The sequence below is a fragment of the Ceratotherium simum genome, chromosome Y (assembly GCF_057802395.1).
Source record: "Ceratotherium simum simum isolate JZ-2026a chromosome Y, ASM5780239v1, whole genome shotgun sequence".
NCBI lineage: Eukaryota > Metazoa > Chordata > Mammalia > Perissodactyla > Rhinocerotidae > Ceratotherium > Ceratotherium simum.
This window is the reverse complement of record NC_141941.1, coordinates 10,705,626-10,731,841: the sequence shown is the minus strand read 5'-3', so window position 1 is coordinate 10,731,841 and position 26,216 is coordinate 10,705,626. Positions and strand designations below refer to the sequence as shown.

General features: G+C 37.0%; 1 protein-coding gene across 5 annotated transcripts; it reads left to right on the top strand.

Annotated features, from left to right (window-relative positions):
- Window positions 1-25,740, top strand: LOC147911649 (zinc finger X-chromosomal protein-like). Of its 5 annotated transcripts, none has more exons than XM_087427881.1 (7): window positions 1-61; window positions 6,720-7,286; window positions 21,692-21,841; window positions 22,055-22,195; window positions 22,997-23,152; window positions 23,643-23,783; window positions 24,552-25,740. In XM_087427881.1, exons 1-7 carry the CDS (start codon window positions 1-3, stop codon window positions 25,733-25,735), a joined length of 2,400 nt encoding a protein of 799 aa, XP_087284007.1. In that variant the 3' UTR covers window positions 25,736-25,740. The 5 variants fall into 5 exon arrangements, with proteins under 5 accessions (XP_087284007.1, XP_087284008.1, XP_087284010.1 ...); XM_087427882.1 differs by having other exon boundaries at window positions 1-63; window positions 6,728-7,286; XM_087427884.1 differs by lacking the exon at window positions 6,720-7,286.
- The last annotated feature ends 476 nt before the right edge of the window (window positions 25,741-26,216 follow it).

The following is a 26,216-nucleotide window of genomic DNA, read 5'->3' as shown; positions in this document are numbered from 1 at the left end:
ATGGATGAAAATGAACTTGAATTGCAGCCACAGGAGCCAAATTCATTTTTTGATGGAATAGGTATATCTGTTTCCTGGGTTGTTCTACTTTCCATCTGCCAAATTTGGAGTTGCTTATTAAGAGGATTCTAAGATCTAATATTGATTCATGCTTAGATATCTGTTACTCTGTCAAAATCTCATAGCCAGCTAACTCATAATCTTCTCAGTAACACCATCAATATTAAAATCTTCACTGTTATCTTTAGTTATTCTTATTTTCCCCAGTTAGAATGCTAAGTCCCCTTACTTCACCCTATGAAAGTGTTTCGTGTTTATTTCTGCTTGTGTTAATTGTTTTATTATTGCTGTAACACTTTTCCACAAATTTAGTGACCTAAAACAACACCAATTTGTTACCTCATAGTTTTGTAGGTCAGAATTCCAGGTACCACATGGCTCAACTGGGTTCTGTGTGCAGAGTTTCACAAAGCCAAGATCAAAATGTAGGCAGGGCTGCATTCCTTTCTGGAACCTCTGAGGGAGAATTCTCTTTTAAGAACATTCAGACTTTTGGCCAAATTAGTTCCTTGTGATTGTAAGATGGAGATTCTTGTTTCCTTTACTGGCTGTTAGCCATGGGCCATGGTTTGTCCTAAAGGTTACCTGTATTCCTTCTCATGCTTTACATGAGCAACAGTGAGTTGAGTCCCTCTCATGCTTTGAATCTTTCTGACATTCCCTTCCGTCATGTTTCCTTGACTCCAGCCAGAAACACATCCAAGATAATCTACCTATTATCCATCCATAACTTTAGTTACATCTGCAGGATTTCTGTTATCATGTCACCTAATATAATTACAAGATCCAGGAATTAGAGTTTGGATATCTTTAGGGGACCATTCTGGCTACCACTGTGTGCTTTCTGGTCCCCAAACATTTGGCTCTCTCCCAAATGTAAAATCCATTCATTCTCTCCAGAGGTTCTCAGATTCATCATCCAAAATTCTCGTTCGAAATTAAGCAGCTTAGAAAAATCTCAAATATCGTCTAAATCAGTTGCTCATAATACTCTGGGTGTAGTTCATTAAATGCAACTCCTGGGCACAATTTCTCTTCACCTGTGGACTTATAAAGCTCAAGAAACAACTTATCTGCTCCCAACGTAAATGGTAGGGTGGTTTTGAATACTCAAATGGTGAAAAGGAAAGTAAAGTGTAGTGACTTTTTTTTTCTTTTTCCTTTGTTTTGTTTTTTTTGTGTGTGTGTGTGTGAGGAACATCAGCCCTGAGCTAACATCCATGCCAATCCTCCTCTTTTTGCTGAGGAAGACCGGCCCTGAGCTAACGTCTATTGCCAATCCTCCTCCTTTTTTCCCCCCTTTTCTCCCCAGAGCCCCAGTAGATAGTTGTACAGTGTAATTACACATCCTTCTAGTTGCTGTATGTGGGACGGCACCTCGGCATGGCTGGACAAGTGTGTTGGTGCATGCTCGAGATCCAAACCTCGGCCGCCAGTAGCGGAGTGTGCACACTTCACGGGACCGGACCCTGTAGTGACTTGTTCAAAGAAATTTGGAAAACCAGTGGGGCAAACTCCATTAGGTTTCAAGCCTTGGGAATAATCCTTTGTGGTCCATGGCTCCCTCTCTCAGTCATCCTTGCTTTTTTCATCAAACATAGCAAATGTTTTTAGCTAAGTAGTTCATCAGCTTGCTTCTTGCCCTTAGAATTTGGGAGCCTAACAGTCGTTTTTATGTTGCACTTTCTCTGTCCCTTTCAGTCCAAGCTAGTAATCCAAGCTAGCATTGTTTCTGATGGTATAAATTTTTAAAGAAATTTGTGCATCTGCTTTGTGTGTCATGGGAGTTTACTTCATTAGACAACAGACTCATCTACATATTTTTCGGAGATAAACTTATCTCTTGTTGATTTCTACTGAGATGGCTGAGGGACAACGCCCTTAAACTCCTTAGAAGCACCCTATGATTGAGAGTATCTGGTCTCTGAATTCTCAGACATTTTGATCTTTCTGAGATTTCAGGGAAGAGTTGTAGAGTCACATACTGCCTTTTCTCTAGAACAACTTTTCATGACAGCAAGTCCGGCTACCTAATTTTGACGGGGTTTTTTTGTGAGGAAGATTGGCCCTGAGCTAACATCTGCCAATCCTCCTCTTTTTGCTGAGGAAGACTGGCCCTGGGCTAACATCCATGCCCATCTTCCTCTACTTTATATGGGATGCCACCACAGCATGGCTTGCCAAGTGGTGCGTCGGTACGCACCTGGGATCCAAACTGGCGAACCCTGGGCCGCTTCAGCCGAATGTGCGCACTTAACTGCTTGCGCCGCTGGGCTGGTCCCATTGACTCTTTATTTTTTTTTCACCATCTGTATAGGCTAAGAATTTCCCAAATTGTTAAGTCCCGCTAACCGTTTTTTTTTTTTTTAAAGGAAACTGTTTTATTTGTTTATTTATTTTTGTGAAGGAGATCAGCCCTGAGCTAACATCCATGCTAATCCTCCTCCTTTTGCTGAGGAAGACCGGCTCTGAGCTAACATCTATCGCCAATTCTCCTCCTTTTTCTTTTTCCCCCAAAGCCCCAGTAGATAGTTGTATGTCGTAGCTGCACATCCTTCTAGTTGCTGTATGCGGGATGCGGCCTCAGCATGGCCGGAGAAGTGGTGCATCAGTGTGCGCCCGGGATCCGAACCTGGGCCGCCAGTAGCGGAGCGCACGCACTTGACCGCTAAGCCACGGGGCCGGCCCCCGCTAACCATTTTGTTTATCACTTCTCACAATTTTTCTTTCTTTTCTTGAATTTTACTATAAGCAGCAAGAGGAAAGCAGACCACATCTTCAGCGCTGTGCTAAAAATCTGAGTTCATTGTTAGAAGTTAGGTGTTCCACCTAACTGCAGTATACAATTTTGTTAAGCTGTCTGCCACAACATAACGAGGATATCTCTTCCTTCAGTTGCCAATAACATGTTTGTCACTTCTTTTTGAGCCCATACTAGCAGTGTTCTTAAAGTCTAAACTTCTATTAATACTCTGTACGTGGTGAGTTAGGTATTCTATAAGTCCATGTAGGATTTCTTTATCTTGGTTGTGTCTTCTTTCTGAGTTCTCACTAACATGAGTTGTTAACATCCATATTTCTACTGTTCAAAGGAATATCCAATTCCAAAGTCACTTCACATTTTTAGGTGTTTGTGCAGCAGCCCTCCACTCTCTGGTTCCAAAATCTGTATTCATTTCTATTACTGCCACAAAAATTAAACAAACTTAGCCATTTAAAACAGTAAAATTCATTGTCTCACAGTTTTTATAGTTCAGAAGTCTGTCATGGCATGACTTGGCTATCTCCTTTGGATTTCAAATGGCTTGAAATAAAGGTGTCAGTAGGGTGTGTTTGTTCCTTTCTGGGACTCTGGGGATAAATCCAGTGCCAAGCTAATACAGGTAGTTGGCTGAATTCACTTCCTTACAGTTGTAGGGCTGAGGTCCCTATTTCCTTGCTGCCTGTAAGTTGCTAGTCTTTGCCTCTTGCAGCTGCTTGTGTTCCTTCCCATGTTTTCTGTGTGGCCCCCTCCAGCAATAGTGAATTTAGTCTCTCTCAAACTTAAGATTCTTCAACACTCTGACACCAGCTGGGAAAGTGCTCTGCTTCAAGGGTTCATGTGATCAGATTAGGTCCACTCAAGGGCCGGCCCCGTGGCTTAGCGGTTAAGTGCGTGCGCTCCGCTGCCGGCGGCCCGGGTTCGGTCCCGGGTGCGCACCGAGGCACCACTCCTCCAGCCATGCTGAGGCCGCGTCCCACATACAGCAACTAGAAGGATGTGCAGCTATGACAGACAACTATGTACTGGGGCTTTGGGGGAAAAATAAATAAATAAAATCTTTAAAAAAAAAAAAAAAAAGATTAGGTCCACTCAAATTATCCAGTATAGTAACCCTTTCGTAAAGTTACTAACTTGAATTACATCTGCTAAGTCATTATGGCATAAGCCATAATGTGATGTATTCACAGTTCCAGTGATTAGGGCATGGACGTCTTGCAAGGGGGAGTGGTTGGGCTGGGGAGTCTGTTTACCACACTGCTTTTCATGCTGGTTCTTATCACTTAGCCCAGGCACTGTTATCTCATTCTTAATCTGTGATATTAAACCATTTCCTCACTCTTAGTTTTTCCTTATATCTACCACACTTGTGGAATACTTACCCTAAAATAACACATGGCTCATGTCATTTCTCTCTTCTGTGTTGCCCAAGAGATAAACTGTAAACCCAAGGTCCTCTGCATTTTGGCAGTGTCCTACTTAATTTCTCAAAAGATATCCTCAAAGGAGCCTTCTGCATCAGGCAGACAGAATCTTGCCTTATTCCCTCAGCTGCACAAGAAAAATTGTATTCATGAAGTTCTAACAGTGGAGAAAATAGTATTCATTATTTCAGATTACCCATGGTTCTAAGTACATAGTGTTGTAAGGTGATTGTACTACATTTTATAATATAAAATTCTTTGCTATTACATAGCTATACTTACAAGTTAAATTTTAATGAGTTTACCATTGAATTTTGTGTGATCATATTGGTATATATTAAAGCAAAAGTAATTAACCAAGTAATTTACCAAGAATCATGATAATTTTTATTTGCTTTCTAAATCCTGTGTATGTGTGTTCTTAAACAATTTAGGATAGTCTTTTGACTCGTGTTTGGTAATTTTGGTTTGATAATGGTAAATGCAAGGTTATAATTGTTTCTTCACTTGAACATAGTGAAGTATAATTAATGTGCTTGAAGGAGAGACTGTAAGTTCTTTGGAGCAGAACGCACTGTATTTACTAGCTTAATCTTGCCACATGCCAGCCTGGGTCATTGGCTAAGTGGTAGGTTGAAGGGCTATTGCACTTTTAGCCCTGATTGTTAACACTTACGGTGTTCGTTCATCTTTGAGCAAGTCACTTAATCTGCCAGGGCCTCCGTTTTCATATGTCCTAATAATAATGAAACCTCTCATTACAGTTTTTCAGAACACTTCCCATACATTCCCATTTGATCATCACAGCAGTCCTGTGAGGTATGCATGGCAGATGCTACTGTCCTCTTTCTCCCGACAAGGAAACTGAAACTCAGAGGTTAAATGACTTGCCCAAGGTCACAAAACAATGTGTTTAAACCTTTTCTCTGATTTAAAACTTTTTCCCAGTGCTCTTGCCGCTAAATGCTTTCACATTTATATCTTTAAGAGACGAAAGGGATCTGTTGCTCGATGTGAAATATTACAAACATTGAAGACAATTGATTGTAAAGCATTTTACAGATGTTCTACAGAAATGGAAGAAAACATTCTCTCATTATTATTTCTATATGCAATTCAGAGGGGATATTAACTGACTTTAAAGACTTCCTACAACTTTTATTATTCTTGGGCCCTTGGTGATCATTTTTATTTGTTGAAGAATCTCTGTTTCTCTGATGGCTTGGCAGTGACACACAATCGTTGAGTTAGGCACCTACTTAAACTCAGCTCTCTGAGTCACAACCAGGAGTACTAATCACCTGAATAGCTTTTTAGATAAGACTTCCTTGTTTTGCTCTTCTCTGGTTGGGAGCCAAGATGTCAGATTTGTTTTATTTCATCTTACAGTATGTTTTTGGTAAGGATATCATCTTATTTCTGTTCCCCCTTGGGCATTCGTTCAGAGTAGTATTTATTGAGCACCATAAGCTGCGCAAACAACTGTGTGATCTTGATGAAGTCATTTAATCTCACTGGGCTCCAACTGATTCACTCCTCTACTTTTACGTCTTAACTGCAGAGTGGACTAGAGCAGCATTTCTTATATTCTGAGGAACTGCCTTAGGGATTAGAGTGTGGGAGGATGGAAGGAGGCTAGATGGAGGTAGAGTACCTTAGTGAAGTTGGAGCAGGCCCCACTTCAGCTAACCTCACTCTTCACTGCTCCAGAGCAACTGCAGTTTTATTTATCTTATCTATCCACAGGGGTCCTTAACCAGTTGTCTTTCATCTTTCCTTCTTAACTATATGGTCTTCTAGCCCTCTTTTCATTTATGCCACTACGTGATACTTTTATGTCCTGAATTCAAAAGTTAATTTCTAAATTTTTGGTCATATTTGTACTCCAGTTGTTTTATATCTTAAATTCAGTGATAGATGGAGGATACTGTTGGAATATTACACCAGAATAGAGTGGGAAGATTATAAAGGTGGGAAGAAGAGCAATATGTAAGAGTGGTGAAAAAAAGATAACTGATATGTTGAGAGAGGTTGGGAAAAAAAGAAAAAGAAATGGAACAAATACAAAGAAAACTGGTTTATTAGTTTTCTGAATTTGTGTTACTTGCTTAATTTTTATAATTATCCCTTAAGATTTTATTTTAGTTGCCTGGGAACTTTTTGTGTTGATGTTCTAAAGGTTTTTTTTGTGAATATTTTTCTTCTGTGACTGCCCCACATTTTTTGTTTTCCTAGCATTTCTTTACCTGTTGATTGATTAGGTTTGGGTAAAAAAGCTTCTTTTGTTAAAAATTTCTATTTCTCATATGAATCAACAATAGAATCCCTCTTTATTTCTTTAACCTATTTTAATATTTTGAGAAAACTGAGGATATAGTCTATTTTCCTGGTGGAAGTTAAATAATATTTACATCATTTAAGATAGTCACGCATATCTACCTGAAATTTGTTATTTTAATTTTTGTTTTTTTAAGGAACTGACGCTACACACATGGATGGTGATGAAATTGTTGTGGAAGTTCAAGAAACTGTTTTTGTTTCAGATGTTGTGGATTCAGATATAACTGTACATAACTTTGCTCCTGATGACCCAGACTCGGTTGTAATCCAAGACGTTATTGAGGATGTTGTTATTGAGGATGTTCACTGCTCAAATATCTTAGAAGAAGCAGATGTATCTGAAAATGTCATCATTCCTGAGCAAGTGCTGGACTCAGATGTAACAGAAGAAGTTTCCTTATCACATTGCACAGTCCCAGATGATGTTTTAGCTTCCGACATTACTTCAGCTTCAATGTCTATGCCAGAACATGTCTTGACGAGTGAATCTATACACGTGTCTGATGTTGGACACGTTGAACATGTGGTTCATGATAGTGTAGTAGAAGCAGAAATCGTCACTGATCCTCTGACAACTGACGTAGTTTCAGAAGAAGTATTGGTAGCAGATTGTGCCACTGAAGCAGTCATAGATGCCAGTGGAGTCCCTGTGGACCAGCAAGATGACAAAAGCAACTGTGAGGACTACCTTATGATTTCCTGTAAGTCTTATCAAAGTTGTTTTTGAAGGCTGTCTTTCCTGTCATACGTCAGGGGGATATTATCTTTACTTAAACTTATGTAAAAATAAGATAAAGCTTAGAAGTCCATGGGCATTGGTGTTTTATTTTGGATCCTGTAAGATAAGCCAGAATTAAGAAAAGTGAAATGGTACAAAGTAAAGAGTTATTTCTACATAAGGATGGAAATACAAAGATGAGAAAGATAAAGCTTGAAATGAATGGAACTGAACTACATGAAATCATGAAAGATGTGGTTAGGTTTTTACCTACTGTCTCAGAATTACCACTGAAACTTGAAAGGGTTACAGCTTGAAAAAAAATCTTTTGTCTTTATTATGCAATCATTTCTGTACTTATTGTGTTTCTTCCACACCAGTGTCTTTTTTCTCTTCAAAGTAATGATCATATTTTAAAAAATAAATTCTCTATTGGCTTTGGAATTATATTAATTTAATGCCCCTGCAAAAGAGTAGTCATTTACAAGACTGTAAACAACTAATTTATGTAGATTTCAGATTGATTAGAAATTTAATATCATATTGGTTTTATGTTTGCTCAGTGCTCCTTATGGGATGCTGTTTTTCTTTGTTGTGTTTACCTCTTTATCAACCCAGAACGTAATTAAACACGATTTTGCTTAGGTAGCAGATGTTGTAATAATTTTGGTAGAATCCCTGGATAGGTGTCTCTGATCTTTCCAACTTCAATTTTTAGATATGTGCTCTACATTAATGGGGTTTCAATTTATTAGCTACTTCTGTCATCTGCCCGCTGGTTTAAATAACTTGGTTATCCTAAATGACCAGCTCATGGGACTATGTAGGGTCTTTGGAATCCAGTTTTACAGTATAGATGGAGTTCGGAGTGTTCTCATTGACTAAGTCTTTTTCTCTTGTGTTTTCGAGCATAGCACTGCAAAAGAGATTGCAGGGATTTGACTGGGGCAGAGAGGTTAGGCATTTATTTATCTCTTATGTAATCGAGTACACCATCATGGCCTAGCTTTATGACAGTTTTCTACATCCAACTGAACTTGCTTAGTAACTGTCAAGAGCCTGATTCTATTGATTTAATAAACATTCATTGAATTCCTTCTCTGTATAAAAGCTTGTTCTAGATATAAAGTGTTGAGGTACTTAGTAATTGCAGTTTTTCAGCTTGTAATCTAGTTGAAAAGAGAGGGGAATGGGGGTAGTATTTATCATAACTAATTTTGGATTTAATTTTAATGTAAATTTAACTATAGTATAGAGATTTTATAAGATGAGTTTATCTGGAGATTTCAGTTTTCTTGGTATCCTCTTTTTTCTGTCTTCGTGGTATCCTCTTTTTTCTGTCTTCCAGAAAAGATCCTTTTTCCAACGCTGCATTGTAATTTAAAAACTCTATTTAGGGAGGAGTGGTGTAAAGGGAACCTGTTTAGGGTTGACAGGTTTTTGGTTAATGTGTAGAATAATTGTAGCCTGATGGGATTTAATATATGATAGAGAAAACTGAGATGGTATTACTGACAGTCAACTTTAATACTTTTTACAGCATGAGAGATGAAAGTATCTCAGTCCTTTTGTATATTTATTCAACATATATAGATCAAAGAATGTAAACAGACATCTACTCTCTTCTCTTAGAAATTTCAGTAAGTTTTTGGATCCAAATGCTTAATAGTGTTTATAAAGTATTTAGTGTCCATCTGGTAAGTTTCCTGCTCCTGAAGATCTCACTTTTATTAAAATGACAACAAAGAACAGTTCTCATTTTTTCAGAGTCACAGTAGTGTATCTGGGCACAAATTCTCATTTTCACAGCGTAATTGCTATACATAGTCTTACAGGCTAGATGCTGTTGTTTTTAAGTTGATTATATCTTCTTGAGGATAAAATCTGATATATTTTATCCACTTATGTACCTCCTCCATTAAACCATATACATACTAAGTGTAAAGTATTTATTGAATGAGCAAATACATTAAATTTACAGCTGACATTCTTTGGTATATCATGCCTTTTAAGGGCCCTCTAGTTTAGTTGTTTTGATCAGTTGACCTGCTATTAGTTTCTAATTATGACTCTGGCTATAATGAACATTCACTAAAAAGAGGTTCAGTGAAGGAATGAATAAATGAATGCCAAACTCTCGTATCTAATGCACAAACTCTGAGGAGCAATACAGTTTATGATTTATTTATTGCTTCTAGTATTTATTAGAATAGAAGGGGTGGTGAAATATTTATTTCATTATTTATGTTTTTTAATAGATATATGCATTTATTTCTTTGTTCTATAGCTTATTATTAAATATATATATAGCTTATCATTGTACGCTTCCTACTAGGTGTTTTGTTTGTTTTAGTTTTTTTTTTTTTTTTAGCTGGTAACACACAAAAAAATTTTGGAATTTAAAAAATATATATACACAGGGGAGTATTTCTGAAAAATGAATTAGGGTATTTTAGGGGCAATGTCTTGATCATTTTTTTTTTTTTTTTTTTATGAGGGAGATTAGCACTGAGCTAACATCTGTTGCCAATCTTCCTCTTTTTGCTGAGGAAGATTGGCCCTGCGCTAACATCCATGCCCATTGTCCTCTACTACGTGTGTGGGTTACCTCCACAGCATGGCTTGATAAGTGGTGTGTAGATCCACACCTGGGATCCAAACCTATGAACCCTGGGCTACCAAAATGGAGCGCACGAACTTAACCACTACGCTGTCTGGCCAGCCCCGTGATCAATTTTTAAACGTTTTTTCTGATAAAATTCAGAAAGAGGTTTTTGTTTATCAGACTAGACTTAATGGTTTTTTATGTAAGGACTCTAAAATATATTTAGAAAATATTAAAGCAGATATACAGTATTTCAAAGGAGATACTTCAAGGCAATAAAAGGAGGTGGAAAGTAAACTGTTAGAATTCACAAACGAAGCTGAAGGGAAACATAAAAATATCATGAAGGTAAAAGCCACTGTAGAGGCAACAAAAAGAATAAATGTGACTGACTCTAAGCAGGAATCTTGTAATCAGACTTTAGAAAATTGTGAAAATGAAATGGTTAAAAAAATAGATATAAACGTGATTATGATTATGGTGAAAATTGATAGACATGAGAGACAGAAAAAGGACATAAAACCCACACATACACAGAACAGAAGAAAACAGCTAACATTACAGAAAGTTATGGGAGAAAGTTTTCGCTCCTGACTATTAAAAATCCTCTCCTTGATGGGACCGGCCCTGTGGTTTAGAGGTTAAGTTAGGCACACTTTGCTTTGGTGGCCTGGATTTACAGATTGGGATCACGGGCATAAACCTACACCAGTCATCAGCTGTGCTGTGGCCGCGACACATACAGACTAGTGCAAGATTGGCACAGATTTTAGCTCAGGGCTAATCTTCCTCAAGCAAAGAAAGAAAATTCTCTCTTTTGTAGAAAAAATGAGAACACTAGTAGAAATAGTAAGAATAAACCTTTTCAGAACTGTGGAAACTAACTAAAGGCTTATAGAATTACAGGGAGTGTATGTTCATGAAAAAAGGCTATATCTTGGTAAGAACAGTGAGCTTCGGTGCCTTTTAACTTGCACCATTCACATGCATGCCTCGCAGGTTGTATGAGTTAGCCTTAGAAACCAACATCCTTTACCATGGCACAGTAGCCAGGCAGCTACTGGAGAGGCGAGAAAGGTGTTAGATAGAGCTTCTTCAAGTGCCATATCCAAGGAATTGTCATTATTTGACCTGTCTCATGGTTCTGTCGAAGACCCCACTTGCAAGGCTGTCTTTACTTTTGTCCAGTCTCTGAGCTTACCTAGTGTGAACAGCCCTTTCCCTGGGATTGTCAAAAAATATGAGAGACAATTATTGAACATCACTGCTAACTCAGGAAATACAGTTAGGGCGAACAATAGACATTTGTAATAAAAAGTTTAGGAAAAGTTTTGGAACAAGAGATGTCCATGGGGAGTTTGAAAAGCTGGGAAATACTCTTGGGAATCTTGAATGTGAGAATGCCTCGGGCTATGCCTATGTTAAGGAAAGATCTGACAAGGACCTAAGCTCACACCTTTGGTTAACCTTGAAGCTCTGTCCAGGCAGGAAGTAAAAGCCAGTGTGGAATATAAATTACCTGGCTGAATATTGAAGATGTGTTTCATCGTGCATACAGAACCTCTTGGCAAATATTGGAAGAATTACTGTTTCCATTCTTCTGTGGAGATCTCAGTCCAGTCAATAGCTGACCATTTATCTAACTGAACAGAAACTTTAGTGGGCACACAATTGAAGAATAGAAACTTTATAGAATTAGTTCAGAAAAATTAAACAAGCAGCAGCAACAAACACTGGAAAAAAGAAAATGTGATTTCAAGAGTTGCACATTACGTTATTTAAAATTTTTAGATTTTTATCAAAAGTTATGAGACATGCAAAGAAATTCTTAGGCCCAAACACAAGAAAAAGTACAGTAAGTAGAAGCTCATTCAGAGGAATCCTGCACAGTAAACTTACTAACAAAGATTTTAAATTTATTCAGAGAACTAAAGGAAACCATGTGTAAAGAAGAGGAGGGTATAAGAATGATGTTTCACCAGCTGGAGAATATGAATAAAGAGAAATTATGAAATAGAACTAAATAGAAATTCTGGACTTGAAAATTGCAATAACTGAAATGAAAATATCACCAGAGGAGCTCAAAAGTAGATTTGAAGAGGCAAAAGAATCAGCAAAGTTTAGAGTACATCAAATGATATCGTCCAGTCTGAGGAGAAGGAGAAAAGAATGAAAAAAGTGAATGAAGCTACAGAGACTTATGGAGCACTATCAGGTGTAACAACATAGAGTCCAGAAGGAGAGGAAAGATGGAAATGGGCTGAAAGAATATTTCAAAAAGTAATGTCTGAAAACTTCCCAAATCTGATAAAAAATATTAATCTACATATGTAAGCTAAGAAGTTCAATGAACTTCTTAATAAAATTTTGAAAAGACAGAGAAAAGTTTGAAAGCAAGACAGAAGTTACTCATCACATGCAAGTGATTCTTCCTAATAAAGAATAATAGCTATTTTCTTGTTAGGAAACATTGAAACATTGGAGGCTAGAAGGCAATGGGATGATATATTTAATGTTGAAGGAAGAAAGACTGTCAGTTAAGAATTCTGTATCCACCTAAAGCTTTAAAAATGAAGGAGAAATTAAGACATTTCCCAGGTAAACAGAAAAGCTGCAGTAATCCAGACTGTGCATTATTAGCATGAAGATAGACATATTAATCCATGGAATAGAGTTGAGATTCCAGAAATAAACCCATACTTCTGTGGTCAATTGATTTTTCACAAGGGTGCCAACACAGTTAAATGGGAGAAAAAATAGTCTCTTCAACAAATTATGCTGGGATGTCCACAGTTAAAAAAATGAAGTTGGGTTGCTACCTCAAAACATATACAAAAATTAACTCAAAATATATCAAAGACTTAAATGTAGGAGGTAAAATTCTGTAACTGTTAGAAGAAAACATATGTATATGTGTTCTTTAATTTGGATTAGGCAGTGGTTTCTAAGATATGGCACCATAAGCATAAACAACACAAGAAAAAATACAGAGTACTTCATCGAAATTGAAAATGTTTATGTTTCAGAGACTGTCAAAGTGAGAAGATAACTCAGAGAATGGGAGACAATATTTGTAAAGTATATATATAAGTGTATAGGAACAAGAATATATAAATAACTCGTAAAACTCAACAATAAAAAGACAAACAATGTAACTAAAAAATGGGAAAGAATTCGAGTAGACGCTTCTCCAAAGAAGAAAGTAAGCATATGAAAGATGTTTAATATCATTAGCTGTTAGGGGAATGCAGATCAAAACCAGAATGAGATACCACTTCAGACACGCTCAGATGGGCATTTTAAAAATGTAAAATAAGTGTTGCACGAATGGAGAGGTTCTGGAACACTCATAAATTGCTGGTGGCAATGGAAAATTGTGCAGCCACTTTGGAAAAATTTGGCAATTCTTCAAAAATTAAACAATTATCATATGACCTGATTATTCTACTCCTAAGCATATACCCAGCAGAATTGAAAACATATTCACACAACAGTTTTTACACAAATGTTTATAGCAGCATTATTAATCCAAGTAGCCAAAAAAGTAGAAACAATCCTAATGCTCATCAGTTGATGAATTGACTTTTAAAAATGTGGTATCGCCGTACAGTGGCATATTATTTGGCCCAAAAAGAAATGAAGCACTGATAACATGCTACAACGTGTATGAACTTTGTAAGCATAAGAAAGTATATGGAATGTCTAGAATAGATATATCTAAAAAGAAAAAAAGTAGATTAGTGGTTGTCTCATGGTGGGATAGGTTGGGGAAGGGGGCTAACTAAAGGTTGGAGTGATGGAAATGTTCTGGAATAGATGGTGATGATGGTTGCACACTATGAATTTACTGAAAGCCACTGATTTCTACACTTTAAACACTGTAAAAAGAGTCAGTGTTATGGTATGTGAATTTTATATCGATATTAAAAAAGAATGATGGAATCATCTGGGGCAATTCATTGTTAATAAGAAGTTGCTAGAATGATAAGATCACTAGCAAGTCATAATCATAGTTGTTAGTGAACTTTAAGGATAAACAGTGTAGGAGCACCCACATCAAAATACTCAGTGCCTTTTTGTTGCCAAACCAGGCTTGCTTTGTCCACTGCACAGTATGCCAGTCGCTAAAATGATGAGCTTTGTGGCAGAGAAAGGGTTTATTCACAAGACAGCCAAGCGAAATGGGAGAAAAAGCCTTAAATCTGCCTCTGTGAAAATGGGGAGTAGGTGGAGACAGCTTAAGCATCCATTACCATGGTGACCCAAGCATCAGAGATTTTATCTATAAGGAACCTAGTGGGAGTCTGATAATATATTGCTAATCTACATGCCTTTTAGGAATAATCATTAATGGCTGTTTGGCAAGCAGTTTCAATGTGATAGTGCCACAGTGTCTAAAAAATTCAGAGGAAACTACAGCCTGATAATTTCATACGCAGCTAACTTATTTTATGATCAGTCATTCTCAAGTATCCAGGATTTCAGAGACGTTAGGACCCCATGAGTTGGTAGGGTTGCTGTTTGGTAATTAATAGAGCAAAGAAACAAATAAGTCAGTAGAAAGGATTCAAGAATGATGAAACCAGTAAAATGACTGGTAATGGTGTTTGAATTAATTTAAAACTAAACCAAACATTGGCGCACATTAAGATTATGCAACTTATGTAATTTTGCAATGCAAATTAAGTAATTGTCTGCAAAATGTTAACTATAAAATATTTTGCATGGTGTGATATATGTGTGAATTTTTTCATCTTTCATTGCAGATGACAGTACTGTCTTTAAAATATAATTCCGTTGTCTTAGTATTTTTATAATATTTTGTTCCTAAAGATATGTTTTAAAATCTACTTTTGGAATCATAGACATTTATTTGAAGGTTAGCACTTACGTATTTAACAAATGAATGTTGAATAGTTATATGTGAGAGGCAACGTTGTAGGCTCTTGGTATCAGTAAACAAAACAAATGGAAGTTCCTTTCCCTCAAGGAGACTGCCTTTTGGTAGGGGTATACAGATATAAAATTAATAAGTGAATTATGTGTATACCAGAGAATACTTTGGACAAGTAAAGGAGCTCAGTGAAGAGGATTTTGAGTTGCAAGTATGGTCAGGGATGCCTAGAGAAGATGACGTTTTATGAAAGATTTCATGTTTGAGTTGTCTGACAGACATCAAAAAGGAAATGCCATATGCTGATCTGAGTTCAGGAGAGAGAGATGGACTGAGGATGTAAATTGGAAGTTCTTGGTATAGAGATGAAACTTAAAACCATATGACAGAATGAGATCACCAAAAGAGTGATTTATTATACATAAAGGAAAGAAAGCCAAAGATTATTACACCCTGAGCTTTGCTACATTAAATGGGTAGAAGAGGAGGCACTGGCAGAGCATCCAGGAGGCATGGTCAGTTAGGTAGGAGGGCTTGAGTCACAGAAGCTGTGAGGAGAGTGTATCACAGAGGAGAGTGAACATGTGTGTCAAATGCTCCTGCTTAGGCAAGTAAAATGAGTCCTGAGACTTGGTCGTGAGTAACGTTTTGATGAAGACATGGACAAAAGCCTGATTAAAGTGAGTTTACAGAATGTAGAATGAGACGAATTGGAGAAATAAAGCAGTAGCTTGCAGGAGAAGTGGGATCAAGAGAAGGTGGTTTTGTTATTTTTATGTTAAAAGAGGAGAGAAAAATGTTTGAGGGAATGTTCTTGTAGAGAAAGATAGATAAATCGATGATATAAAAGATAATTGCTAAACAGGAAAGAGGGTATAATGTAGCACTCAAGCAGAGTGACTGGTTTTAAATAGGAACAGTTTGTGGTAACATGCAGTGAAGACAGAATTCATGGATTTAGATTGACAAGTGAATAGAGTAGAATTTAGTGAATTATATTTTAGTGTGTTTCTATTCTCAGGGAAATAGGAAGTAAGATCAATGGGTAGGTAGTGTTAGAGTTTTGGGGAGAAAATGTGAAATAGAATCCGTGCAAGATTTAATGGTCTGTTTTTAAAAATGAGACCATAAATGTTACATATATTTTTTAATCCAAATTTAGTTGCATAGATTGTAGGTATAAAGACAAATTATATTAGGCAAGTTTATGGTTCTGCAAAGCAAGTTCAATGAAATGAGAGAGGGTCATAGGAATTGGAAGAATATGCAAGGAAATAGAATCATTAACTGCGGAATTAAGTTGGTTTTGTTGTTGAGTCTGTTGTTTAAGAATAACGTGTTATGGGGAGCTGGCCCCATGACCTAGTGAAGTAAGTTCAGTGCGCTCCGCTTTGGCAGCCCGGGTTCGGTTCCTGGACGTGGACGCACAGCACTTGTCCGTGGCCATGCTGTGACGGCAACCTACATGTAAAATAGAGGAAAATTAGAACAGATGTTAGCCCGAAGTGAACCTTCCTCAAGGAAGTGGAGGAAGACTGGCCACATGTTAGCTCAAGCGAATCTTCCTCAACAAGACAAACATTTATATTCATTTTTCCTTCCATTCTTTTATATATGCATAGAGAAATAACTGAATAATATTGTAAATTTTATTGATAGTTCTGGGTGATAGGAATTGAGTACAGTAAGATGTAGCATCTCTACAAAAAACTAGTCTTTTTCTCCTAAATCAAATTTGAGGAAGCATAAAGAAATGTAGAATTGCTTAAAATTAGGACACATGGGGTATTTTGTTAGGGGTAGGGGTATTGGGATAGAGAAGACTGAAAGCAAAAGGCAGTTTGGACACCTGTTAGTTGCTAGCTGATTTCTCTTGTGTTTGGTAGGAGGAGAACAGGAGAGTAAGGTGACTGGATCTTTGTTTTAGGAAGGCTGACTAATAGTGTCTAGGGATGTTTGGTGGGAAACCTGGGGAGAAAGAAATCAGATAGTTATGTTCTTGGGAATGAGCTTGGTTGATAAACTTTAAAAACCACCTTATCTTGAAAAGTTAAACAATTTTAAGTAAATGGAGAGGCAAGCCATATACTTGCATAGGAACACTGAGAATGATAAAAGATTTCTGTTTATGAGGTTAATTTAGACAAAAATGCAATTCCATTGCAAATCTGATACTGTTTTTTTCCTTGCAAAATTATAGTGCATTTTCTCTAGAAGCTTAGAGAAGTGAGATAACATAACCAGCTGAAAATGAAATGAAACTGTGAGTTCTAAAGACAGACATCTTTCTCATTCCCTCCCCTCACCTGTTACTAGCTCACTGACTTGAGGCAAATCACATATCATCCTCAAACTTTTATTTCTTTGTCTGGAAAAAGTGCTAAAGAAGTGCTGAAGAAATTGTAAAATGCCACACAAAAGGTACTTATTGGATGTAGTCTTAATTTGCAGAAATTACACTTCTCTATTTGGAGAGGCCTTACTATTTTTCTTTACTTAACATGTTCTAAAAAAGGCAGTTGTGCAGAAATCATGTATCTGATGACTCTTTTATTCAATCCTTCTTTGTTTTCAAATTTTAATTTTTAGTGATAGTTTTAAAATCACAGTGAGATTTTGAGTGGTAACGGGACCTGAAGATTTTTCTTTTTGTAAACAAGTCACTTTGGTTAATATATAATAAATATATATAAAAACTTTACTGGTTCAATTAGTGGGACACCTTTTCAAGGTGAAATTTTCAAGGTGAATTTTACTTTTCTCTACTAATAGAATAGCTTTGCTCTTCTCAGGTAGATATTATATTTGAAAGTGTTTAATGACATATTTTTTCTTTTTTTTGTGAGGAAGATCAGCCCTGAGCTAACATCCATGCCAATCCTCCACTTCGTTTTTGCCGAGGAAGACTGGCCCTGGGCCAGCATCTGTGCCCATCTTCCTCCACTTTATATGGGATACCACCACAGCATGGCCTGACAAGCGGTGCATCGGTGCGCCCCCGGGATCCAAATCCAGGCCACCAGCAGTGGAGTGCGAGCACTCAATCACTACACCACGGGACCGACCCCTTTAATGACATATTTTTAAAAGCATAGAAGCAACCAGAAAGTTCTTTTACAAGCTACACATAAACATGTGACATTTTGCAAGCTGCAAATTATTAGATCTTCTAGTCCTCAGGAGTTTTAGTTTGTGGTTACCTACAAACTAACGTTTGTAAGAACATTTAGTGTGACCTTAGAAACACAGAACATTAGATTTTTCAGTACCCGTTTGGAATCACTTTTTACAAACTTGCCACAAGAAGCCAGCTTCTTCTTCAATATCAAACTCCTAAGAGATTTGTTCTCTGAAGAAGTTACATATTTGTTCTGGATTCTCCTGCCTGGTTTGCTGAGATCTTCATTCTCTCTTTCTCTCAGTTTGACATTCCATACCACCTGTAGGAAAATAACCTTAGCTCAGTAAGCTAGATTTGTCATAAAAATATTTAGCTTTGAAAAGGCTAAGTACACATAAGACCAGAATTAAGGACATGAAGCCTATCTCTTCCCACAAAGTATATTTATAAAACATAGTCAAAGTACTTTAGATAAGTTCAGGGTTAAGGGAAGGCATGTGTGTGTGTATATGTGTGTGTGTGTGTGTGTAATTGTTTTTGACCCTTGATAGCATTGTGCTTGTCCTGGACCAGCTCATTTTCCCTTACTTCTCAATTTCATAATCCAGTCTGCTATTCTCTTTCTGTTAACCAAAGTTCTTGCCTCCTGTTGTATATATATGGTTGAAGTCACCAATCAGGACTTTTTTCTGCTTTATGCATTCCAACCTCCTGTCTTACTCTCTCCCCCAAAACAACCCAGGTACATTCCTATTGATATTTATTTCTGTCATCAGGTCTCAAAGGGAATAGTGTTTTTCCTCCTGTTTAAGGAAAATTCCCTGCATCTGTGCTCCTACTTCATTTTCTCCCTTTTCCTCTGAGATCTTAATCCAGCAATTCACCATATCCTCTAAATTCAGCCTCTCACATTCTTGACTACTTTTTTACTACTTTACAGAGTATGAGCTTGCTTAAGTATTTTTATTAATTAACAATAATCTCCTTGATCCTGCAGCCCATTCTGATTATTGCTCCTTTGTTCTCCTTTTTTAAGCTAAACTTCAAAATCATGTCTTACATAGAATCCCCAACCTGTTTCAGTCTGACCCCCTGCAGCTTTTGCTGTATCACTTTTTACCAAGACCATCAGTGACCTCTGGGTTACTACAAGCCAATGCAGACGTGCCTCCTTGACTTTGTATGTGTTGTGTTATTGCTGTGGGACGTAGAATTTCTGTGTTTGTGAGAAAGTTTCAAGATGCTGTTTTAAAATCAGTTTTGTACAGCAATTTAACGTCCGATGCCAGTCCTCCACTTCTTTCTTGAGGAAGAGTGGCCCTGAGCTAATATCCGTGCCCATCTTCCTCCACTGTATATGGGACGCCACCACAGCATGGCTTACCAAGCAGTGCGTTGGTGTGCACCCAGCATCCAAACCTGTGAACCCTGGGCCGCGGAAGCAGAGCGTGCGCACTTAACCACTTGCGCCACCGGGCCAGCCCCTTGGGATGGTCTTGATTTCTAAAGAGCAAGAAACTAAATTAGATAAAGTATCACTGTACTTTGATGTTTTATTGTCAACTTTTGAAAGACTAAATTCATCTTAATATTCTATATGAGAAAATTTTATGTAATTCTAGGTAAGAATTTTTTTTTTTTCCTCAGGAAGATTGGCCCTGAGGTAACACATCTGTTGCCAATGTTCCTCTTTTTTTTTTTTCTGTCTCCAAAGCCCCCAGTACATAGTTGTATATCCTAGTTGTAGATCCTTCTAGTTCTTCCACGTGAGACGCTGCCTCAGCATGGCTTGATGAGTGGTGAGTAGGTCTGCGCACACGATCCGAACCGGCGAACCCTGGGCCGCCGAAGTGGAACAAGCGAACTTAACCACTGCGCCACTGGGCCGGGCCCTATGTAAGAATTTTGATTAGACAGATAGAGTTTTTGGATCTTTTAAATTACCTGATGGGGAATTTGCAGAAGAATTTCAGAGATGTCAAAATCTAACTTCTATCATTATAAGCACCTGTTTAGAATTTAAAACATAAAATTAAACAGTTGTCCAAACTATTACCATAGCCTTAGATGAATCTTGCTTGAGTCATGAACATATATATCTGATCTCTACTAATGGAAACCAATCTTGAGTTAATTATGCCATTCACTGCTTTTTTTCCAAAAATCACCACTGCCTCTAACAACTTAAATCTCATAGAATACATTCTTAAAATACCAGAAATTGATGAATGTTAGTTATGAGTCACATGGATTAAGTATTGAATTCTGGCTTTGTTAGTTAACCAGCTGTGCAACCTCAGATAAGTCATTCAGCTTTTCTAAACTTCAATTTGCTCTACTGTAAAATGATGTTACTATTTTAACACCTCCTTCATAGACTTAGTATTAATTAGTGCTTATATTATCACTTAATAAGTAGTAGCTGTATTATTAGTATTATCGTATTTAAAAATAATCCTCTGTTCATTCTCCTCTTTCCCACTGGTTTATAGACTTCTTGAATCCATGACTTTTTCGTATTCGTATCTCTGTTATCTAGCCCAAAGTCTAGAAGGGGAATACCACAAAAGGAACTAAATGGAAAATGAAAAGGCTTGATGGGGGAATATTGAAGATGAGCTAAATCAACCTTCTCTTCTAGGCTTTGGTTCCACTCCCCTCTGCTTGGTCTTTAGCTATGCCAGATAGGCCAGTTGTATCTAGAGCAAGGAGAACATTCCTTCAGCCTTTCTCAAATGCATTCAACATCAATAAATCTGCATTTTGTAATGAGTTAAGTTATACTGGCTTTCATTAGTCTTTGCCAAACTTTCTTTTGTGCCAGAAATAGCAATGAATGACTGTAAGTGGATAGTAGTAGGCGAAAGGTTACATTATGTGGAAATTATATTTTTGGTATTTATTCCAATCCAGAGTCTGTATTGTTGAGACATTATTTTTTAATTTTGTTAATTTTGCAAATCGTAAGCATAATACTGCACTTACTTTCTTTGCTACTTTCTAAAGCTTAAAATGTGAAATGTTCCCTATTCCCCGAAATCTCTACTATTGGGAATCATGTGTGCCTCTCTTGGTAAGTAATGTTTTCCTCTCAGAAACATAAAACAAGCTATCTTCCTTAAGGTATATGAGAATATGTTTAATTATACATTCACTATATTTGCCAGCAAAGACCTAGACTCATTACTTTGATGAACTCGAGTGTGTGTGTATGTGTTGTGTGTGTATCCATACTATATATATGTAAGTGTAATTTTATGTTTAAATAGTTTGATATTAGAATTTACGTGGATCTTTGCAATGTACTTTTCTGAAAATCATATTTTTATTTTTTTTAAAAAATGTACAGTTGTAATAGGAACAGATAAGACCAAACAATATTCAGGAGTAGTGAACATGAGATAGTGCTGATAAAAATATTTATATTAAAACCAGTGTTTGCTGATTTTACTAGTAGGACATTCTTCCTAAGGTCTTTGAGAATACAGTAATATTTTTACCTTATGGATATATGTATATCCAAGGATCAAGTATATCATACTTTTGTTGGTTTTCAAGGCTACCAGGAGTTTGCTTCAAGTAAAATATTTTTTTCTTAATATCTCACCCCACTTTCAAATATTCATTGAATCTTCTACTTTCTAGGTAAAATCATCGTTTTTCATGAGTTGTTAGAGATTATATTTATAAAAAAAGACTTTTGAAAATGGTAATATTTTATTTAAGTATCTGCTATTATTATTTATGATGTATTTTTTCTCTTTTTAGTGGATGATGCTGGCAAAATAGAACAGGGTGTTTCCTCTGGAATGACCATGGATAGAGAGTTGGAAATAGATCCTTGTAAAGTGGATGGCACTTGCCCTGAAGTCATCAAGGTGTACATTTTTAAGGCTGACCCCGGAGAGGATGACTTAGGTAAGAGGAAACGTTTCCTTCAGCGTATTATACATGCTGATCAAACACTTTCACCTAATTACTTTGGGGTAGTTTATTTGAATTCTTTTCTGAAGATAACTTTTAAAACAGATTTCCAGTGTATTAATTTAAAACTATTGGAAGAGGCAATTATTTGTTGAAGTGGAAATGAAGTTTTCAAAAAATTCTTGGAGCTGTCATCTTCCCTGGTAGGTGGCACCGTAGACATTGTGGAGAGCGAGCCTGAGAATGATCATGAAGTTGAACTACTTGATCAGAACAGCAGTATTCGTGTGCCAAGAGAAAAGATGGTTTATATGACTGTCAATGACTCTCAGCAAGAAGATGATTTAAGTAAGTAGGTGGCCTTTTAATGGGAAGCAGTTTTATGTTTCTATGTGCTTTTACTTTTTAATTTTAATTTTTGCCAAGGAAGATTCACCCTGGGCTAACATCTGTTGCCAATCTTCTCTTTTTTGCTGAGGAAGATTCATCCTGAGCTAACATCTGTTGCCAATCTTCCTTTTTTTTGCTGAGGAAGATTCACCCAGAGCTAACATCTGTTGCCAATCATCATCTTTTTTGCTGAGGAAGATTCACCCTGTGCTAACATCTGTTGCCAATCTTCCTCTTTTTTGCTGAGGAAGATTCACACTGAGCTAACATCTGTTGCCAGTCTTCTTGTTTTTTGCTGAGGAAGATTAACCCTGAGCTAATATCTGTTGCCAGTTTTCGTCTGTTTTTGTATTTGAGTCATCGCCTCAGCATGGCCACTGAAAGACAAGTAGTGTTGGTCTGTGCCTGGGAACAGAACCCGGGCCGCCGAAGCGAAACTTAACCACTAGGCCACCTGGGCTGACCCCTGCTTTTAATTTTTTTTAAATGCAACCAATATTTGGAGAAAATAAGCAGCACTGTTGTAGACCTTATTGTACTGCCATACTGCAAAGAAGAACATCAGTGACTCTCAATGTATGGTTAGGATGTCACTTTAAAAACCAATTATAGTGAAGTATTTACTATGTGAAAGAAATGTTCTAGGTATGTAACATTTGAACCTTCCTCCTGTTTATTACTGAATTCAAATAAAACTATCTTTCTTGTCTGATCTCTGTAAACTTGGTCACAAAAGCGTTCTGTTAATTTTCTACTTAGATGTTGCTGAAATTGCTGATGAAGTTTATATGGAAGTGATCGTAGGAGAGGAGGATGCTGCTGTTGCTGCAGCAGCAGCTGCCGCTGTGCATGAACAGCAAATGGATGACAATGAAATCAAAACCTTCATGCCAATAGCATGGGCAGCTGCCTATGGTAAGTCACATAGCAGCTCAAAGGATTGCATAGTTCTTGAACATCAGTTCGTTATTGAAAAATAGTTTCTATGGTCTTAGGTTTCAGAAATATGAATTATTAGCACAGTGATTTAAGAAAAAGTAGAAGAAGATTATATAGTCTACCTTTTGCCTCTAATGGAAATTTCCTTCATGCTTATATTATGTAAGAACACAGGCTTTCAAGTTGTTATTTTTTGTCTTGAGTGTATGTGCCTTATGACTTTATAGTTTTGAGTTTGACAACAAGGGACTTCAGGGGGCAAAATGCTGCTAGATTTGGAACCTAGGCATTTCCTATAGTCTTGTATATAAATATAGTGTATGCCCATAAAGCCCATTAGCTAGATAGGGAATTTCTGTCATTCATGAGTATCATGGCTTTTCGTTGTTGTAGTTAATAAAGAATCCCTAATTCTTTATAATTTAAAGAATACTGTATAATTTTGTTTTTTAATACACATTGTTAGGTAATAATTCTGATGGAATTGAAAACCGGAATGGCACTGCCAGTGCCCTGTTGCACATAGATGAGTCTGCTGGGCTCGGCAGACTGGCTAAACAAAAACCAAAGAAAAGGAGAAGACCTGATTCCAGACAGTACCAAACAGGTGAGGGCCTATGAGTTTCACAGCGCAGCGTGCTCTGCGAGCTCTCAGATGAAACTAGTATGTATCTACAGAGGTGTTGTGATAGCATTTTATTTGCTAGAGTACATGTAGCTGTGTGTTTTGAATTTGAAAATACAATTTTAAGAATTCAGTGATATTCATGAATGATTTCCTTAGACAAAAAGAAATAGGTTTTTGATCATTCAGGAAAAAGAATTAAAATTTTAGTGGAAATGAAAATAAATCCCTAAAATATGTTAACTTTAAGTGAACAAGTTTAGGGGATCTGTTCTGCCAGCATAAAAGCGGGCATGATAGAGCAGGACAGGTAATTCAGTTACTCATTGGACGTATTTCCTTTCCTGTATAGTCTTTTATACTGACTTGCATATTAACATATTTTTAGAGGTGTGGTTAAACATTACTGTGAATATACTGTAAATTGGACTTGGAATAAGCAAAGCTGAAATGTTGAACTGTATTTTTATGAATGATTTTTCATAGATATCTAAATTTATGTGGCTTTAAATTGCTACTTTATTTATTTTAAACTGGGAGTGATTGGTACAGTAATATTGAAGTTTCTTGACCAAATTCTCTTCATTATTCGTTTGTTATATCTCTTTCATTGAAAAACAATAAAAGGAATGTTAATCTAATTTAGAAGTACTTGTCCCATAATGTTCAGAACACACACTTTAAAAAGCTAAAAGAAATCAAAACAGAACTTGGTTTGATCACTCATGCTCCTTTCTTTTCCTTTCTTAGCAATAATTATTGGCCCTGATGGACATCCCTTGACTGTCTATCCTTGCATGATTTGTGGGAAAAAATTTAAGTCAAGAGGTTTTTTGAAAAGGCACATGAAAAACCATCCTGAACACCTTACCAAGAAGAAGTACCGCTGTACTGACTGTGATTACACTACCAACAAGAAGATAAGTTTACACAACCACCTGGAGAGCCACAAGCTGACCAGCAAGGCAGAGAAGGTTGTCGAATGTGATGAGTGTGGGAAGCATTTCTCTCATGCTGGGGCTTTGTTTACGCACAAAATGGTGCATAAGGAGAAAGGAGCCAATAAAATGCACAAGTGTAAATTCTGTGAATATGAGACAGCTGAACAAGGGTTATTGAATCGCCACCTTTTGGCAGTCCACAGCAAGAACTTTCCTCATATTTGCGTGGAGTGTGGTAAAGGTTTTCGTCACCCGTCAGAGCTCAAAAAGCACATGCGAATCCATACTGGGGAGAAGCCGTACCAATGCCAGTACTGTGAATATAGGTCTGCAGACTCTTCTAACTTGAAAACGCATGTAAAAACTAAGCATAGTAAAGAGATGCCATTCAAGTGTGACATCTGTCTTCTGACTTTCTCAGATACCAAAGAGGTGCAGCAACATGCTCTTATCCACCAAGAAAGCAAAACACATCAGTGTTTGCATTGCGACCACAAGAGTTCGAACTCAAGTGATTTGAAACGACACATAATTTCAGTTCACACAAAGGAATACCCTCATAAGTGTGACATGTGTGATAAAGGCTTTCACAGGCCTTCAGAACTCAAGAAACACGTGGCTGCCCACAAGGGTAAAAAAATGCACCAGTGTAGACATTGTGACTTTAAGATTGCAGATCCGTTTGTTCTAAGTCGCCATATTCTCTCAGTTCACACAAAAGATCTTCCATTTAGGTGTAAGAGATGTAGAAAGGGATTTAGGCAACAGACTGAGCTTAAAAAGCATATGAAGACACACAGTGGCCGGAAAGTGTATCAGTGTGAGTACTGTGAGTATAGCACTACAGATGCCTCAGGCTTTAAACGGCATGTTATTTCCATTCATACGAAAGACTATCCTCACCGTTGTGAGTACTGCAAGAAAGGGTTCCGAAGACCTTCAGAAAAGAACCAGCACATAATGCGACATCATAAAGAAGTTGGCCTGCCCTAACAGTACTTCTGTAGACGTTTGTAGAGATGTTGGCCTTGAAGCAGGAAGTTTATTTGAAAGCCAATCACTCTTGTTCACATGTATTACTGTACATTGATTTATGCTGTGTACAAATATGATTATTGCTTCTAGTTCACTTTTCTTTACATTTTATTCAGTACGGTGTTCAGGATCCTATGCAATTTGTTAAATGAGGAAAAGTAGCAACCATTAAGTTGCTTAATAAAATAATCTCTGATTCTATACTGAATTTTTCAGTCTTAGAAGTTTTACTATTTATTTCAGTATTTACTTTATTTACATGATGGTACTCTTCTAAGCCCACTTAAAGATTAAAAAACATAAGATTGGTAACTCTAAAGGTAATCATTTAGACTCATTTTCCCCTCACAAATTTTTCACATTAAATAGAAACATCTGCTAATATAAATCGGAGATTTTACCGTTGGGTCCTAATTATAACATGAAAGTCATTGCCTTG